Genomic DNA, 14,072 nt, shown 5'->3' with positions numbered 1-14,072 from the left:
CATGCCCTCTGTTGTGGAGTCCTGTAGTTCAATGGTTAGAGCATTCGCCTCGCAAGCGAGAAGTCCTGGGTTCGATTCTCAGGCAGGACGAAACGTTGGGTAAGCATCCTTACTCCACACGCCTGTTTACCAAGCAGTAAGTAGGAACCCGGTTGTTAGTCAATTGGCAGATTGATTTCCGGGGATTATATTCATAAATATTTCTTGCATTTTATATATAGCGCCTTATCACATCTTCCAGAAGTCTGAAAGCGCTTCACAGAATATACTGTAAAGTGTAATGAATGTGTGTTTTGCTCAAACATGGCAGCACACAACAGTTTCCAACAAACAGTCATGGATTGAGTGACCGAATTAGTATTATTTTATTTATTCTCATTACACGTTTTCCTGTGTGACATGATGTAATTTGACACTAGCATCTTTGTGACTTTCATCCAATAACACCATCTGTAATATATTAGAAGATGCAAAAAAACCTTAAATAAAACATTGTACTTAATAAATATCAAACTGACCAATCAACAACACACTACCAATTAATGGCTGTAGTTTACCACCACCCTGTATTCTACAAGTTCTCCTAACTAATGAAGAACCCAATTAAAGCAACATGGGACATGTTCTACATCCCACACATCATTCTGCTGAATAAACTAATTTGGTATGAAGTTTCTCAATCTCAACAATTGTGTTGTTAATTCTGTGGAGCACACCCAAGGTACTTGATTAAACCATAACTCTATTTCAGTGAATTAGTATAAATTACATACTAACATCAAGCTGTATCTTTAATATATCTTCTCATAAAAATGCACTGTAAATTATTTTAAAAGGGTCTAAGTTGTTTACGCCATGCAAATCTAATCAGTCGCCAAAAGCTGAAAACCCCACTCAATTCAGTTGCATTTTACTTTCAGAAGAAGGCAACAAACCTTTCCAGGAGATATTATTCAAACACAGAGTGCAGAGTTTGTCAACAACGAACCAGTTCTGAGAGGATAAGTAGAATGAATGGCATGTGTCTGCATTATGGAATTTGGTGTCAAATTCCAGAGTCCCTTCAGACACAGCTTGTAAAACTGGTTCTGCCTGGCTATCCATAACAATCTTCACTTCTTACGCAATTTGAGGCAGCATGCAAGGTAGAGACACCGAAGGAGTTGACAAGTTTTAAAGTAAAAACTGTACTGGATTTACATTTCCAATCACTATACATTTATATTCCAAATCATACTATACTTCAACACAGTTCGCACTGCAATGCACCATGATGCAACAATGTTTTCCTTAAACTTCACGTTCCACACATAATTACAAAGCACTTTGTACCACACAAGATATAAACTGCTGAGCACAACTGGTTGCCCATTTCTAAACAGCAATTTATTCTGAAAACGAATTAGAATAAAGAACTGCATTACCTTTCCAAACCCTCTTCCTTTACAACCTGAAAAACAATTCAGGCAATCAACAAATACTCTTATATTTATCTTTCGAAAAATTAAAAAGCAAAGGATCAACCCTTGGGATAACTAAAAAATTAATTAGTGCAGCAGGATATTTAGCCTGAGCAATTTTGTGAAACTAATTCTGCTATTTCCAACAAAGATTTATGAGTTTAGTGTTATTAATGCATTTAAAATAAACTCATTAAAATGCATTTAAGAAACAAACAAGGACCTGCCAACATTGAGCAATCATGAAAGTTCACAAGTTGTTTAAAATGCTTTTCTGCAGATGGTGCAATATGCTGCTGGTCCAAGTTACTACCAACAATTTTATCACTTTGCTTCTTAGACAAAGTGATGATATTTAGGAGTGATTGTTTTTGGGGGGGTCTTTTTTCTGATTGCAGAATACACTTGTGTTATAACGTAAACAAAAAAAGTTCAATATTAAACTGTTGGAGATGGAATTGCATGGTAAAAGGCTGATTACTGAAAGGAATCAAGACATACCCTCTTCCTTTACAACCTGAAAAACAGAAAGACAGAATATCTTCTGTTCTCCGTTATATTGACCAAGAAACAAAGTATAGACTTGGTACTCACCCATGGGAGGAGTAGAAAACTGGGCAGCCCAGCTTCTCATCGAGAAAGCTGGCTGAGGTACAAAGGCAAGTAATCCTCTATCAATTTATAACAGAATTATTATGCAATGCTATTTAGGCTCATGCTCGCTGACACTAATGTTCCGTTTGTATGCCTTAATGCATCTTGATTTTGTGATGAGATACTTATTTTTAGTAACCAGCTTTGTACCCATGCAATTCCACCTACAACAGTTTAAAATTGGACTTTTTGTTTACACGTTATAACACAAGTGCATTCTGCAATCATAAAAAAAGCCACCCAAAAAACAATCTCTCGTAAATACCATCAATATTTCACATGTTTTAAAGTGCCTATTTTGAAAATTACACAACAATCATCATTTTCCTTTTCTAGGTTAGCAAATATACAGCTTACATGGAAGACAAATACATTGGGAAAAGTATTCTTTTCAACCACTCCCTGGCCATTTGAAACACTTTGTTATAATGCTCACACAGCTTATAGATTACCTTGGACCGAACAATTTCACTAACAAATGGAACTCTCAATATTCAGAAAGGTTTTCGTTTTTCAGGACATCTAAATTTATGATCTTAATTTGTGGTATATGTTGTTAAATTGTCCAAGTGTAACAGCACTTGATAAAGCAGTCGGGAATAATGTATCTGCTTGTGACATCAATCAATCCTAACATAATAAGGTGTATCCTGTATTAATCGATGCAGTGAGCATTCTGCCAGTAAAAATGAAAGAAAGTGCCTTTCAAAAGTTAGTAACTGGAGAAAAACTCAATAAAAATAACTATATAAAACAATTGGTCATAAAAAAATTCCAGAGATCTGTACTTACAACAGTGAGCACTAACAAACAGCCCACCTATTCACAATCTATCTGTGGCATAAGACAGATGACACACACAAGCCAATACAGATGACGCTTCTACAAATTGAACCTAAAAACTGTAGAAAAATTACTGAAATTCAATATCAACTACACAATCTTCTCTCCCCCACCTCACCCCATATTTTTATGGGTTGCAATACTGTACAATTGGAGGCTCGCATCACGTTTACACTGGTGGAAACCAAAGCCACATTTTTTCCATGAGCAAAGTGATTAGAAGTAGGGGAGCCTGAATTCTACATTTCCCTGCTAACCACATTGCCTGGGTGGAAGAGTATTCTGCATATGTGCAAACAGCAAACGGGAAAGCTCCATTAAAGATTGTTTTTATCTAGAAATTGAACAGTTCTTCAATAGCATTAAAAACGATTCCTGAAAACAGAACCCTGCCAAAAGAAAACTGGGTCAGAGACTACAGTTCAAAACAGATATCAACTTGGTGTTTGGCTTTCCTCAGCATTCCTGACTGTGTGGAAAAGTAAAACCAGCCAAGAAGGGTTCATTCATTACAGCATCATTTCCCAAGCTCCATTGGAGCATTATGCAAGAAGTAACCCAGGCAACTTTGGGATTATATTTAGATAGAATAACGACTTGCACTTATATGGCCCCCTTCACTCAGAGGAGCATCTTGGAGCATTTAAAATCTTCCCCTTCTAAAGACAGTGGAAGGGCAGTTGATGATTGAAACAACAACAAATAGAGATTTAAGTACATAGAATGCAAATTACATAACACAAGCATTATCTGTATCCTTCAGAGAGTGAGACACCAAGCGCATTCCCTCCATCCTCAATAATACTGGGGCAAGAAACACCTTCAAATCACACCTTTCACCAAAATTCTGTTTCCCATTTCATTCTCTATACTTATGTGCTTGGCATTAATGTGGATTTCTTTTTAAGTTAAGTTTCTAAATTCTCAGATCACTCAGAATATGAAGATTTTGTATACCACCCTCCACCCCGCTAACCACAGAAGTACATTTTGTTCCAGAATCAATAGTGGTCAGTAAATCACATAGTACTGAACATTTTTATGAGGTCCATAACACCTAGAATTAAAGCTGATGACTAGATCATAATGAAAACAATCCCAACATACTAAAAAAATGAATCAGGAAATTATAGATCTGCTAGACTTAAATTGATAGGGGGAAAATGTCAGATTTTATGGGATGCTATGAATATCAACCAAAAAGCACAGTGAGCCCAAGATGTAGTCAGCAGGATTTGGAATCAATAGGTCATTCCCAAGGTGAGTTACTTGAGATTAAATGTCTATCCAAAAGAGACAATTTATTTGGATTTTAAGGCAGCGTTTGATAAAGTTGCATATGTGAGACTTAAAGAAATAGCTCTAATAACAAATTAGATTAAAAGTTAGCTTTGCAATGGAGAACTGGTGAAGGCAACACAAAGAAAAACATACGCGAGTCAGCAAGGGCAGTTGTATGAGAGTGTTTTGCTTTGTCCCCGCCACCTTCAAGACCCTCCTCTTCGACCGTGCTTTCGATCTCCCTGCTTTCCCTTCTGCCCTCCCCTCTCGCCTACCCCGACCCTCAGCTCGGGTCTGTAACTCTGTTTGTCCAGCGCCTTGAGATGTCTTCCCGACGTAAAAGGCTCTATACAAATGTAATTTTGTTTTTGTTGTTGTTGGATGTTTCCTACCACAGTAATAGTATTTACAAACAATATAGAGAAAGTTACTCTGATGCGGTTATACAATGTGTACATGACATGAACTATGTAACCAAAATAATAATCCTTGCATTTGATATAGCGCTTTTCATGTCTTCTAGACGTCAAAGCGCTTCACATAATATACTGTAAAATGAATTGACGATATTTGTGGGCGAAATGCTGGTTAAGGGAGATTAATCATTAAAAAATGCTTTAGTCAATATTAAGTGAGTGAACTACGGAATGGAAGATAGATTTTAATGTAAGGTACTGATTTTAATTCTGCAAACTGGATATTTGTACACATGGTAATTAATATTTTGCACTCAATGAGCATTTTTAAGTAAATGTGTGTGAAATATTCCTCTTAAATACTCAAGGTCCACAAAGCACCTAACCAATCGCCCCACGTCTCAGTAAGGTTCCAACCCAGCCTGACCCAGAAATTATATGTTAATCATTTCTGTGCATTTGTTGATTCTGCAAAAATAAACTTATGGAAATACAACAACAACAATTATATGATACCCTTCATGTAGGGCAGTGTTTCTGAGCGTTCAACAGTGGCAGAGCCTGAAAATAATTTAAAACACAAAATGGGAGTCCATTAGAAATGGTGCAAAGGTTAAAGTGAAACTGTTAACTTAAAATCTATTTGATTCTAAATTGAAACGTGTTATTGTATTTTAATTGTGTGCTTTATTGATGAACACATTTAAAGTATGCATGGTTTTAAGTTCCTCAGCTAAACTTTTTTTTAAAGAAAGCAACCTGGAGGAATTTAATTCAAGGACAGAATATAAAAAAAAATCTTTACACTGCAAGAAATTTATGTTAAATAAAACAGCCTTTATCTCCCTCTCCGTCCACTCTTCAGATAATTTACGAATTCAGTTTCAGACATGTGGACAGTGCAAAATTCCAGGGCCGGGAGTGGGTGTAGCTGGAATCTTTGTAAGGAGCAGGGAAAGAGGGGAACAGATATTTAATGAACCCTGACATATCAATGAACAAGGCTCTGTAATTATTATATTCCTTATCAATTTCATATTTCTTCACACCATATTTAAACACTGAGGATGCAAATGTTGGTACTTTAAAAAAAATTAAATCTATTAAATATCTAACTGTACATGGTGTAACCTACATTTAAGTCTCTCTTTTAAATGATATATTCAATACTTAACCAGGACCACCTCTGGAACATTGTCGATCTCCACCCCTTCCACATCCCTCCACTGCCAAACCCTCAGACCTTTGTCACCTCTTGTCCATTGATCTCTTCACCAATCTCCCTAACTTTACTCTCCACAAACTCCAGCTCATCCAGAGCTCTTTAGCTATATTTTCCTCTCTCACACAAGACTTCTGGTGTCCATTACACCCATCCTTGCCAGGCTCCACCGACTCCCTATTCCAGTCATGGAACCTCCAAATCGCTCCGTTCTGTTGTGCCATCTATCTCTCCAGCCCCAATCTCCCACGTCATGCTTTCTTCCGCATACTCCAGCCTGCTGCACACCCCTCATCCCCTCACAGGAAGCCCAGCTTTCAGCCTCTTAAAATCCCTTTGCCTTGTCCCTCTCTGCGACTTCAAAACTCTTCTAAAAATCTGCCTCTCCATCTATGCCTTTGGTCAAGTTCCCCCTATTCCTCCTTGTTTGCTGACCCAGACTGACAAAGTGTTTTGAGATGTTCTACAATGGGAAAGCCAGTAATTTGTGTTACCCATTTGTGTTCCATACAAAGCATCAGACTCGCGAAAAAAAAGGAAGAAATATGTTCATCACACAAAAGTTAAAATAAAAGATTTTCTTCAATCTACTTGATACAAATGGACAATTGCCCACTTGTTTTTATTCGAATTTACTAAATCTGCAAATGCAGGCGTTACATAATGATGAAGAAATTCTGAAACAGATAACTTATTCTGTTCATAAGCTTTAAATGAGTTCAAATAAACTGGGTGAGTTTAGCTCTAAAATCAGAGTCCAGAAAGAGATTTATGCAAAGATTACCAAATCATGTGATTTCTTTTGCACTTAAACCCATTTTAATAAACAATTTCAGTGTTTTACTGGCCACTGCTGCAATTAAAATGTTCTGACTATCTGATAGAAGATACGTTACACCTGGAGGCAATGTGAAGATCAAGCACTTCCTATGTGAAACTGATAAGCTTGCTATTTTCTGTAAGTATAGGTACGAATGAATATACCTTTATACACATTTATAGATTTGTTAAGTGTGGTGAAAAATAAATAACATGCCAGCTGTACTGTGAAGAATAAAAATGTATTGCATTAATAAATATAGATCAAAAGATTTGCGCGCACAAAAAAAACTGCCATACTTTTATTCAAAGAAAAGCAACACTTTTCAGTATTCTCATTTAGCCAACTAGACAAGGCAGTGAGAAGAGACAGTGGTTCCCTCCCACGCACTCATTGCTCGCCATCTTGATGTTTGCAACGACTTGAATCTCATCAAAACAAGCACACTCACAAGACCTCTGGTATTTGAATGACGCCCAAGGCCATAGAGAACATCAAGTGCCAATTTGAAAAGCTCAGTGGCACTGCAATTTGAGATAAAAGCCCCAAAGATACCTCTGTTCAAAACGAGGAGTGCGGGGCCAAGGGGTTCTGTTGAGGTTCAACGTATTGAAACTGCAGTATCAACAGGAAGATGTAGGCATGCCCCAGAAATTAAACTCCTTACAAAACAACTTTACTGCTGATTATTTTGACAAGTGATCGAAACAAACAAAAGCAACTATGCATTTTTAACTCGACCATGAAACAAAACCACGGAAACAAGCAAAGCTCAAAACATTTAGCCCTTTTTTCTTAAAAAACAGCAGTTTAGTCAGGTTCAAATACATTCACTTCCTGGAATCTTTCTACCTCTCCCACCTCCTCACTCCCCCTTGCCACCACCCGGCACCTCCGCTCGACTGGCTTGCCCAGTTCTGACGAAGGGTCGTGGACCCAAAACGTTGACTCACTTTCTTTTCTCCACAGATGCTGCCTGACCTGCTGAGCATTCCCAGCAACTTCTGTTTTTGTTTTCAGATGAGTCAGGTTGTCAAGCAAAAAAAATCCATCATGACTAAGACACTAGCAAATATTACAAGTAAAACTTTATTTCCTCTCCAGATAAGAAGATGCAATATTATGTAACAATATGTTTTGTTTCCTGCGGTTCCATAGTCACATACATACTGTCTATTGGCAATAAGCTGTACTGAACCATGAAATCATACGTGGCCAACTGTCAGTGAAAACTACAACAACAACAAGATTCCATTTATTGAGCGCCTTTCACGTCGGGAGGACGTCCCAAGGCGCTGTACAGTTGGGTCAGGACCCGAGCAGGGGGAAATGGTGAGGGGAGGGAAGGAAGGGAGCGAGGAGGGGGTAGAGAGTCGAGAAAAAACTAACTGTTTTGGTGCAAAATTAAGAAACTGAAAGCTCAATATTAGACACTAATTTGTAGAATCTTTGCACAAGTAAATAGCAAGCTGAATGAGCTGGATTCAGTACAGCTTGAAATAACTCACTTTTCTCAGACTTAATTAAATGCTTGGTGGTATAAACCACAGTACAAAGTAAATTATGCACTGAAAACACAGAAAAATAACTTTGGGAAATGCAGAAACCATGTTGCTGCACAAGATTGTTATTGAATAGCTTCCACCGGTCTCCAGTTGTGGGCAAGCAATCCAAAAACAGTGCACTGTGTGCAGGAAGCTGCAAATACCAACGGAACAGCTGTGAAGCACTATTTTGTACTGTTGTGAACTAAATTCTTCAGCAAACATTTCAAAGCGTTTATACACTAAAGTACCCCCCAATTCTTTCTACCCTGTAATTTTTTTTAAAAAGCTATATTGCCCTGAATTCAACAACAACTTGCACTTATATAGCACTTTCCATACAGGGTAGAGTCTCAGACCGCTTCACAGTGGCGGAGCCTCCCTCTGAGCAGCGAGGAGGGGGGAGGTGACCGTAAGCACGGTCGAAGAGGAAAGTTTTCAGGCGGGACTTGAGTAAGGGAAGAGAGGGGACAAGGCAGAGGGATTGAGGGAGAGTGTATCAGAGTTTCGGGGTGCAGTGGCTGAAAGCATGACCTCCAATGGTGGGGCGGAGAGTGCGAGGGATGTGCAGGAGGCCGGAGCCAGTCGACCGGAGGTGCCGAGTGGTGGATTGGGGAGTGAGGACTTTGGAGAGGTAGGGAGGTGCCAGAGAGTGAATGGATTTGAACACAAGTGTGAGGATCTTGAAGTCGATCTGTTCGGTGATGGGGAGCCAGTGGAGCCTGGCCAGAACTGGTGAGATAATAATAAAAATAATCCTTGCATTTGATATAGTGGGTATGGAGTTTGGTCCGGGTCAGCATACGGACGGCAGAGTTTTGAATGAGTTGGATCTTATGAATGGTGGAGCTGGGGAGACCGGCAAGGAGTGCGTTGGACATTCACATTAATGGTAGTTAGTCATTAATCCTGTGTTTAAAAAAAGCTGAAACAGAGTCCAAGCAGAGTAACATTTCCAAAAGTCTATTGATATCACAATTTCATATGTTAAAAAAAATGAGCGGGCTTCGTTTCTCTGTATCTGACCCCATTTCCCAGGTGATTCACAGTACAGTGACAAACCACAGTCCACTTTGTACTGGAAGGAGAAGAGGCTGGCTCCATTTGGAGTTAATAATAATAATCCTTGCTATAGCGCTTTTCACGTTTTCTAGACGTCTCAAAGTGCTTCACAGATTGTAATGTAAAGCGAATTAACTGTATATTTGTGGGTGAAAATTATATTTATAAGTGAAATTATAGGAAACTAAACTTGTATTAAAAGAAGCATAAAATTCCATGAATTATCCATTAAAGCAAAAACATAACAGTTTACAAAACCTTGTTTTGAATGTAAAATTCGTAATTATTAAACATATTCTCTCAACGAACATCTACAAACCTAGGTCAAATATTTTTCCTGGTGCTCCAAATCTCCTGGTATTTGCAAAAGTCACACAACCATTCAACTTCACAGTAAAATAAAGTCGGCAATGTAATTTAAGTTCCTTTAGATTAAAAAATGTTTTATATGCTGTAGCCCTGAAGGTACTTGTGTCAGACAGAACTCAAAAGGTCACAAGCCTGAATCCCAGTTTCTGCTGAAGCTGCAGGTTTTCTGCCAAATCAGTTCTGCCAGTTTCTTATCATACCACTAGATAGAGCACTGGACAAGAAGTAAGCACTCCATTAACAAGAGGGGAAAACAAAGAAGTATGTCCATCAACGGTGGGGGGGGGGGCGTAGAAAGACGATGACGATGAATGCTTTAATCATCCTGCTGGAGGCAGCATTACTTTTGAGGGAGAATTACACAAAAGTTTGGTTGAGAAATCAATAATTTCTTAAAAGTTATTCTATACTCTGTATCGTTTACAGTATAATGCTGTTTTACCTTTTTGAAATTCACAGGTATGTTACCCAGGAAGGATGGCTTATGTCAAAGTTAAACGAAAACCATTGACTTTCAAGCTGACAAGTATTTTATACAAAATGTGCATTTTACCAGAGGCATCAAGTTCATGTTTTACCATTGAAATATTAAAACTAGAATCAGGCGGATACAACAGATAGGTTACCTTGCTGACAGTTTTCACTGTATCTAAAGCGCCAACAAAAACAGGACAAGTCCTCAAAGTTGAACAGATAAAGTGATGTTAGGATTTGGTGACCATACTATGGAGCAATAGGCAAAACGAGCCTCCTCCAAACAAGCACCATTTTTGCACGATGCAATCACCAAGTCAAACAAGAGATTTTAATCTTCCAACTTAATTCTGTTCATTATTTAATGCTGTGGTAAGGCACAATTTGCTTAAAAGGATCAATTTAAATTGTAATGGCTTAATAATGTGACCGTTTTAATCAAATAATCATACCTCAAATCTTCATGTTAAAATGTAACATGATAAAGATTACCTGCAATTATCAACTCAACTTACTGTATTATGATAAACCACTTACAGGTATAAAGTGCATCTTCATTTTTTTCTTTAAAAAGTTAACTTTTGACTGGTAAGAGGCATTTATCCGAGACATATGTTGCCTCTCATGAAGCCCACCATATTCGGTCTGCACGAGTACCCAGACCCACTCTGATGATGTACACACGAGTACCCAGACCCACTCTAGGCAAGCAACTGCTGTTAATCGTTTTCCAGTCACTCATCCCGATTAGCTTCCAAACCCCAGGCAACCCCCAAGTAGCAACTCCTGACATAAAACAATGGAGTAGCTTCAAAATTCATGCTGTTTATTTTGGTTAGGATAATGGGTAAAATTCAACAAATTAATGAAAGAATGTCTTAAAATATACATCCTAATTTCTTGGTCTTTGTATAAAATTAAGTGAGTCGTCATTTTTTCATTGACTTTTGTTCTTATAGTATTATGTATAGTATTTCAATCAATTATAAATTATGAGGACAGCTCATTTCCCCTCCATGTATGCAAGTGAATAATAGTCAATATATTGCAAGAATTTATCGAAAAGTGGAAGAAGTGATTTGGGGGAAAATATTAATAATAATTCTTACATTTTGACATAATGCTTATCACTTTGTTGTGAAGTCTCAAAGTGCTTTATAGGTTAACTGTGTATTTTGTGCGTGAAACACACCTGCCAGTTGCACACAGCAATGACCCGTAAAATTATTTTGAATCGCATCACAGAAGTATCAAAAAGTTTGGCATATGCAAATAATATGTGCTGTGGTTCATTAAATGTTGAGTTTCAAAATGAGAAACAAATGTATTCAGCAAGTGGGAAATGTACATTGATGGGAAACATACTGTCCTCGTAACTTAGAATTGATTGAAATACTGTATGACGTGGAGTCCTGTAGCTCAGTGGTTAGAGCACTCGCCTCACAAGTGAGAGGACCTGGGTTTGATTCCCGGGCAGGGCGAAACATTGGGAAATTTCCTTATTCCACACGCTTCTGTTTACCAAGCGGTAAGTAAGCACCCGGTTGTTATTCGATTGTTTGATCGCTTTTATGGGGGTAATAATTTGGTCACTCAATTCACAACAGTTTGTGGGACACACAGCTGTGCGCATGTGGCTTGCGTGTTTCACCCACAAAATACAGTCAATTCACTTTACAGTATATTCTGTGAAGTGCTTTGAGACGTCTCAAAGGCGCTATATCAAATGCAAGGATTATTATTATTATAATACATCAAGAATAAACCGTCAATGTAAAAATCACGATCTGCACTATCACACTGGAAGCTTGTTGTTGTTTTGGCCTATGTCTGTTTAAACATTTGTCACCTTTACTGTTAATTTCACTTCATTGGCATTTCAGTAATACATCAATGGTGTGGCAGGATGCACTCCACCAAAACAAAATAATGTTTTTTGCATTAAATCTAGCCAGACTGGCATTTTGCAGTTTTTTTTTGATAAGCTGCTACAACGACCAGTTGATCCCAACCAACAATGCAGGGGATGGATTCATCTGCTGATAGTGATCAAATCCCCAACATTACACGAGGGCAGTGTCAATTTCGTTCATGGTTTCAAGTACACAATTAAATTTTTTTAAAAAGTGTGCATCTTCTTTTAGCTCTTACCTTTTACGGTATTCCGTAAGAGTGCAAACCTACTTCAGGGAAATGTATATACTGTTTATCTGCAAAGCTCTCGTCACTTCTTTCTTTTTTTAAAAAAAACTGGACGATTTCTGTATGTGCATTACAGAAAACACAAGAGAATTACAACTCTGGGGCGGAATGGGGGTTTGTGCAATGAGTCGGATCCCAATCTAACTCAGTCAGTAGCGGTGTTGGGTGTGTGTGTGTGTGGTGGGTGTGGTGGGTGTGGGGAGTGTGTGTGAAACTAATGACGGGGAGGGGAGCGGGTTCTCGACACACAGTGAAAAGCGGAACGAAGCTGGAAAAAAAAATCCCCTTTTTTGAAAAAAAAAGCCCATAAAACATCAAGTTTCAGTGAGTGACAAAGTGGCTGCGGCCCAGAGTCACTGAGCGGCGAGAGAGGGCGAGAAGCCGTGCAAATGCCCTGTGCAACTAACAGCACTGCACTGGAGTGAGTTGCACTGGAGTGTGTTGCACTGTAGTGAGTTGCACTGCACTGTGGTGTGTTGCACTGGAGTGAGTTGCACTGCACTGTGGTGTGTTGCACTGTAGTGAGTTGCACTGCACTGTGGTGTGTTGCACTGTGGTGTGTTGCACTGTAGTGAGTTGCACTGCACTGTGGTGTGTTGCACTGTAGTGAGTTGCACTGTGGTGTGTTGCACTGTAGTGAGTTGCACTGCACTGTGGTGTGTTGCACAGGAGTGAGTTGCACTGCACTGTGGTGTGTTGCACTGTAGTGAGTTGCACTGCACTGTGGTGTGTTGCACTGGAGTGAGTTGCACTGTGGTGTGTTGCACTGTAGTGAGTTGCACTGCACTGTGGTGTGTTGCACTGTAGTGAGTTGCACTGCACTGTGGTGTGTTGCACAGTAGTGAGTTGCACTGCACTGTGGTGTGTTGCACTCCACGAGGGACTGTCGTGTGTTGCGCTGCACTGTGTGTGGATACACTGTAACACACTGTTACCTCCTTAATCTTCCCGCGCCTCTCCCGTGTCTGCGGGTCGGACGGCTCGCGCCCCGCGGCGCCCACGGGTTTGCGGAAGGCAATGCTCGGCAGCCGCGGAGTGGCCCCCGGTTTGCTCAGGGAGCCCCGCAGAACTTTTTCCTTCTCCCGGTCGATGTCCCGCTGGATGTCCTCGGGCAGCTTGTGCAGCGTGTCCTTGGCTTCCCGCAGAGCCTTCTCGTGGTCCTGCCGGATCCGACTCAACTTGTGGCCGCCCTGCCGCCCCCGGGGCGCCGCCGTGCCCTGGCCGTGCTGGGAGGTCGGGGGCTGGCGGGGCCGGTGCGAGTGGAAGAAGACGCCGCTCAGCAGCTTGGAGGAGTCGGGCAGGAAGAAGATCGCCCCGAAGCACAGGGTGATGAACCCGCTGAACACCAGCAGCAGCAGGAACTTCTCGGTCAGTCGGAAGGCGGGTCGGTTCATGACCACCGAGGAGCCGCTGGTGCTGCTCACCGACTTGCGGCTGGTGCCGGGCACGGCGAAGGGCAGCAGAGCTGTGGTTGGCATCTCGATTTTTTTTTTGGGGGGGGGTGGGGGGGGGGTGGGAGGGGGAGGAGTGTGTGGGGGGGAGGGGGTTTGGGGGGGAGGGGGGTTTGGGGGCTTTTCCCCCTCTTGTTTGCAAAACAAAAGAGAAACTGCTAAACACTTTTTTTTTAAAAAAGCGTCTTATTGAGAGCCGCACAGAGACAGAGACAACCACAGCCACTGCCGCTCTGCTCTGTCCTCTCTCTCTCTCTCTCACTCACTCAGCACC

The 14,072-nt window shown here is 40.3% G+C and overlaps 1 protein-coding gene across 1 annotated transcript in view; it reads right to left on the bottom strand.

Moving 5' to 3' along the window:
* The window catches only part of man1a1 (mannosidase, alpha, class 1A, member 1), a 217,086-nt gene extending 203,256 nt beyond the window's left edge, over nucleotides 1-13,830 (bottom strand). Inside the window, exon 1 of the mRNA XM_007899660.2 lies at nucleotides 13,283-13,830. Coding sequence (XP_007897851.1) covers nucleotides 13,283-13,825 — 543 coding nt within the window. The 5' untranslated portion in view covers nucleotides 13,826-13,830. The remainder of the gene's footprint in view (nucleotides 1-13,282) is intronic.
* Nucleotides 13,831-14,072: the final 242 nt, after the last annotated feature.

This window comes from Callorhinchus milii, unplaced genomic scaffold (genome assembly GCF_018977255.1).
Source record: "Callorhinchus milii isolate IMCB2004 unplaced genomic scaffold, IMCB_Cmil_1.0 Scaffold3, whole genome shotgun sequence".
NCBI classification, from domain to species: Eukaryota; Metazoa; Chordata; class Chondrichthyes; order Chimaeriformes; family Callorhinchidae; genus Callorhinchus; species Callorhinchus milii.
The sequence above is the reverse complement of the archived record's forward strand: the minus strand, read 5'-3'. Positions and strand labels throughout refer to the sequence as shown.